Source organism: Nicotiana tabacum, chromosome 7 (genome assembly GCF_000715075.1).
Source record: "Nicotiana tabacum cultivar K326 chromosome 7, ASM71507v2, whole genome shotgun sequence".
NCBI classification, from domain to species: domain Eukaryota; kingdom Viridiplantae; phylum Streptophyta; class Magnoliopsida; order Solanales; family Solanaceae; genus Nicotiana; species Nicotiana tabacum.
Genome location: NC_134086.1, coordinates 164,482,635 through 164,487,645, shown reverse-complemented (window position 1 = coordinate 164,487,645; position 5,011 = coordinate 164,482,635). Strand labels below are relative to the sequence as shown.

General features: G+C 32.2%; 1 protein-coding gene across 1 annotated transcript; it reads left to right on the top strand.

Annotated features, from left to right (window-relative positions):
* Positions 1–784: 784 nt before the first annotated feature.
* On the top strand, positions 785–3,049 carry LOC107785210 (putative xyloglucan endotransglucosylase/hydrolase protein 10). The gene is made up of 4 exons (XM_016606450.2): positions 785–1,097; positions 1,201–1,301; positions 1,401–1,594; positions 2,209–3,049. The coding sequence occupies exons 1-4, from the start codon at positions 911–913 to the stop codon at positions 2,609–2,611; spliced, it is 885 nt and encodes a 294-aa protein (XP_016461936.1). The 5' UTR covers positions 785–910; the 3' UTR covers positions 2,612–3,049.
* Positions 3,050–5,011: the final 1,962 nt, after the last annotated feature.

Genomic DNA, 5,011 nt, shown 5'->3' with positions numbered 1-5,011 from the left:
GAACACATATTAACCAATCAAGACCCAAAAGGAGGGAAGGAATAATTCTTAGTTCTATTTCAGACAAGTGAATAAGAAATACTCCATGTAAAGATACCTTCAACAGAAAGCATGATGGGAAAAGCAAAAAGGAAAAAATTAGAACAGCTAGTATTAATTATTATCAGTTCATACTCTCCTAATTAAACTTTCTGCTTGTTAGACTTTAAAGAGAATCATGAACTAAGATTTTTGCATTGTTATATAAAGTTATTAAGTATAAGTTCTATGGTTTAGTGGCGATAAAATATTTATACAATCAAATTATTTATATAATTACAGATAAATTTTTGTGATCAATATTAATTGTATGACTGATAAAAATGGTAATAACATATTATAATGGGTTAAGCTACTCTAGTCATGTAACTTTTTTTTAAATTGCCAATGTACAATGACAGCGGTGTTTATCGGAACACAATATTTTTGATGCGGTGCATATATAAGTTATTAGAGTTTAAACCCTTTAAGAATTATATCATATTGAAAATGGGGTCCAAAGCTGTAAAGCACCTAACAAATCCAGATCACATTATTGAAATTCAATTTGTTTCTTTATCAAACTACCATTTTGGGTACAATAAGCATACTTCAGAAGTAATATGAAGTCATAAGCTAAAACCTTTTTTAGGGTTTAATCGTTGAGGCGAATAAAGAAAGTAGGTCTAAATTCTAAAAAAAATATTATTAAAACAGCTAGGTTTGATACTACTCCTTTGCTTCATATTAAAGATATTCTTGCTTAAACGAAAATCTTATCATTTCTCTTCTTTCTCGTCTCACCAGCTTTCCATTCAATACCTATATATTATTATCTCAATTACACATATTCCCTCATCCTCCAGTCTTGATATTTTTCCAAGGAGAAAATATGAATAACTTCTCTACACTTGTTTTCTTTGTCACTGCTTTTATTTATTTGTTTCATATTTCATTAGCTTCCATAGTTTCAACAGGAGATTTCAATAAGGATTTTCCCGTCATCACTTGGTCCCCTAACCATGTAAATACTTCTGCAGATGGCCATACAAGAAGCTTGATATTTGATAAGGAATCTGGTAACTAAAAATGCAAAATCTCTACATCTCTAGTTTTTCTTTTTGTGGCTAAGAACATAACGTTTGATAATATTTTCTTGATTTTTCGTTTCATTATCTTCAGGTTCAGGGATTGCTTCAAATGATACGTACTTGTTTGGTCAATTCGACATGAAAATTAAGTTGATACCAGGAAATTCCGCAGGCACGGTCGTGGCATTTTATGTATGCATGCGGATACTAAAATTCTCGTTCTTCTTAAATTTTAACTTTTTTTTAAAACTTTATTTTTCCTCTAATTGATTAATTTGGAATTATATGCAGTTAACTTCGTATCAACCAAATCGCGACGAGGTAGATTTTGAGTTTCTGGGAAATGTTCCAGGGAAACCTTATACTCTTCAAACGAATGTATATGTCGATGGGTTGGACGATAGAGAACAGAGAATCAACTTGTGGTTTGATCCAACACAAGACTTCCACACTTATTCTATTTTGTGGAACCTTCACCAAATTGTGTAAGCCTTTAATTTTCTTCTTACAGTTTCGCGTCAAGGTAAATCTAGGATTTAAATTCGATCAAATTCAACTCTTAGGTACTCATTCCAAACCCAATACACTTTCAAAATAGTGAGTTCAGAATTTACTATTTATTGAAATTATAGTAATTTTTTATATATATACACACGCCCTCTGTATCGAAGATATATATAGAAGTTTAATCCATTCATTATATACTGCATCCATGATCCATCTCTGAGGCATATTTTAACCTTTTTTTTAAAAAACTCACACACACACACATATATAAACAATATTTCAGTCCCAAACTATTTGGAGTTGAATATATAATTAAGGGATCTTTTACACAAATAACCAGCTGGTTTAACTGATTATTTTTTTTCGAGCCAGTATACATAGATTATACACTGGTTATAAAGATTATATACATGTTACACATGAATTATACATATACTATATATTCACCGGTTATTTTTAGTTTAAACAGCTAGATGGACGGCTATTTAAGTTAATCTGTGTGTACGTTTCGCTCTATTTCGGATTTACTTCATTCTAATATTAAATGATAAGACATCTAATAAGGTGAACAAACTCTATGATTTTCGGGCAGGTTTATGGTTGATCGGGTACCTATTAGAACGTACAGAAACCATGCAGATAAAGGAGCTAAATATCCTCGTTGGCAACCAATGGGACTCCAACTTAGCATATGGAATGGAGAAACATGGGCAACAGATGGTGGAAAAACAAAAATTGACTGGTCAAAAGCACCCTTTATAGCCTCTTTAGGAGATTACACAATTGATGCTTGTGTTTGGAAAGGAAATGCAAGATTTTGCAGAGGAGAAAGTGAAAATAATTGGTGGAATAAGGAGAAATTCAGCACTTTGACATGGACTCAAAGAAGGTTGTTCAAATGGGTTAGAAAATATCATTTGACATATGATTATTGCATGGACAATCAACGGTTTCAAAATAATCTTCCCATAGAGTGCTCTCTCCCAAAGTATTAATCAACGTTGATTAGAGATGACAAATGGACAAGTTGGACTAAATTCAAAAGAATAATATTATCATGGGCTAAATTTAATGCCTCTCGCAACAATGGATGATCAAAAAGAAAAGATTCTTTTCTTTTGCACTTTATGTACCCATTTGTTTGTTCTTTGCATATTTACTACTTTTTAAGTAAAAAAGTTTATGAAAGTCCTTTGATCAAAGTATCTTTATCCTTCGAAGCAAAGTGGGTATTTTTACTTTTGATATACAAGGTATTAATTAATCTTTATTCCTCTTGCTTTACATTTTGTATTCTAGTTTTATTTATAGCTAGGGTGGCTGGATATTGGGGTCGGTGATAGTACACCTTTTCCTAGTTTCGTGTAATGTTCAATATAATGTTTTTTTTTTTCTTCTTCTTAATATCAAGAATGTTTTTTGCTGGCTTTTAATGTGAGAAACATTTTTTTAATGAGTTGACATAGTGGAATTCAACGGACAATTCGCTGAAATTTAATGACTAGTCATGCTTTACAGGAAAAAAGATAGTGTTGATTCATTTTTTTCTTTCTTTTTAACTCAAAAATGAGGGAAAATTAACAACAAAATGTCAAAAAAGCTTAAGTATTATTCATATATCATTCCGATCTTTAAATTTCCGGGACCACTGAAATATTTTAGCTCAAAATAGTTGGATCTCTACCTCATTAAAGAGGTAATTGTGATATTGTTTTTTATTCTTAAAAGGTTAAAAGGATTTACTTACTGCTGTTTTTTCTAGAGAAAAGTTTTTAATTTCCCGACAAATAAGGTTTCAGACAGTTGTCAATGTTGTAAAAGGACATAACCATCTCTCATTGTTACACCAAAAGAGCTAATGAGTCTTGTGATCAAAATTTAGACGGCACATTCCTGTAAGTTACTTTTGTGTTTCTATTTATTTCTATTTTTTAAAAGGAAAACAAAAAATTGCAAACTCATCGTTTCATCAGTAGCATACCCATGGAGACGAGTCTTCTAGTTTCTATTCACGGTGTACTTATTTATATAAGGCAGAATAGCCTAAATGACACCTATACTTGTGCCACTTTGTTATCCCGGTTCTTGTAATTAATGAAATTTTATTTAGACACCTGAACTCAGTCAAAACATGTATTTTAAACCTCTCTGGCCATTGATTGAGCTTATGTATCATTTATTTTGCTGAGTCAGAAAACTGAGTGGTTACACGCTCTAAAAAGGAGAGTGGATATATTTATTTTGATTTAAAAATAATAAAGAATAACCATAAAAGAGAAAAAGAGTAAACTAATTTCTCAACCCAAGCATCTCTACCCGTTTCCCAACCCTTCGGCCTGATTTCCCATGTTTCTCCCCACTCTTTCCTATCGTAACTCCCCCCATCCTCCACCCCACCCCTCTACCATTTGTGGATAGTTAGCAACAAAATTAATAGTATAAAAGGAGAAGAATTTTCTTTTAGGGAAGCTAAATAAACATATCTGTTAATGAGGTTAAAGTTTTTAAAAATATCAAGAAGCAATGACCAAGTAATTTTCGTGTTCATCAGTCCATTATGGTCATGGGTTTTCCAAAGGAGTCTGGCGAGTGGAGAAATAGGTGGTAGAGTCCGCTAGTGATTATTTTCCAATGATCTGGTTTTGCTTTATGGTGGTCGGCAGTAAAATACTTCCAGCAATGTAGTCCTTTATATTGTAGTGATGGTAAGCTGCCCGCTAGTTGTTGCCCCTTTTTGTATCTCTATAAATTCTAAGATTACACTAGTAAGCTGAATTTTACCTAAAATAATGAGAGTAAGGAGATGAAGCAAGATAATTTTTTTTATCAAAATTGAAGAGTTTTATGTATAAGAATTGGGGTTTAAGATTGTGCTCAGAAAGGAGGAAAGAGAGCAAACGGTGAAGGCGACTCCAATTTTCCGATTGTTTTCCGGTGATAAAGGTCGCCGACAACATATGAAGATAGGGATGGATTTGAAATATTATTAAAAATTATGCTCTGAAGATTGATTTAAAGTAACCCAGTCAGATGTCTCATAAAGAGTAATGATTTAAATAAATAAAGATGTGGCATTGTTTTATCTAAAGTGGACATGATATTTTCTCCATGTTAGGCGAGTGACCAACACGTAATGTTGAAGGAGTAAATACATGTTTTGACTAAGTTAATGTGTCTGGATGAAACTTCATTAAATACAGGGATCAGAATTACAAGGTGGCACAAGTATAGGTGCATGTAGCGATACAGCTACCGAGAATATAAAAGGAATTGTAAAAAATTGAACAAGAAGGAAAAATTAAATAAGCTTTGCCATTTCTCTGATGATAGTTACACTGATGAGGCAAGGATATATACTATGATAGCTACAGTTGTGACTAAATTCCCTTCCAATG

Bases quoted from the DNA above. Each gene is read 5' to 3' on its own strand.
- LOC107785210 (XM_016606450.2), top strand. From the start codon at position 911: ATGAATAACTTCTCTACACTTGTTTTCTTTGTCACTGCTTTTATTTAT. The intron at 1,098-1,200 runs GTAACTAAAAAT...CATTATCTTCAG, and splicing joins GATATTTGATAAGGAATCTG to GTTCAGGGATTGCTTCAAAT. The intron at 1,595-2,208 runs GTAAGCCTTTAA...ATTTTCGGGCAG, and splicing joins TGGAACCTTCACCAAATTGT to GTTTATGGTTGATCGGGTAC.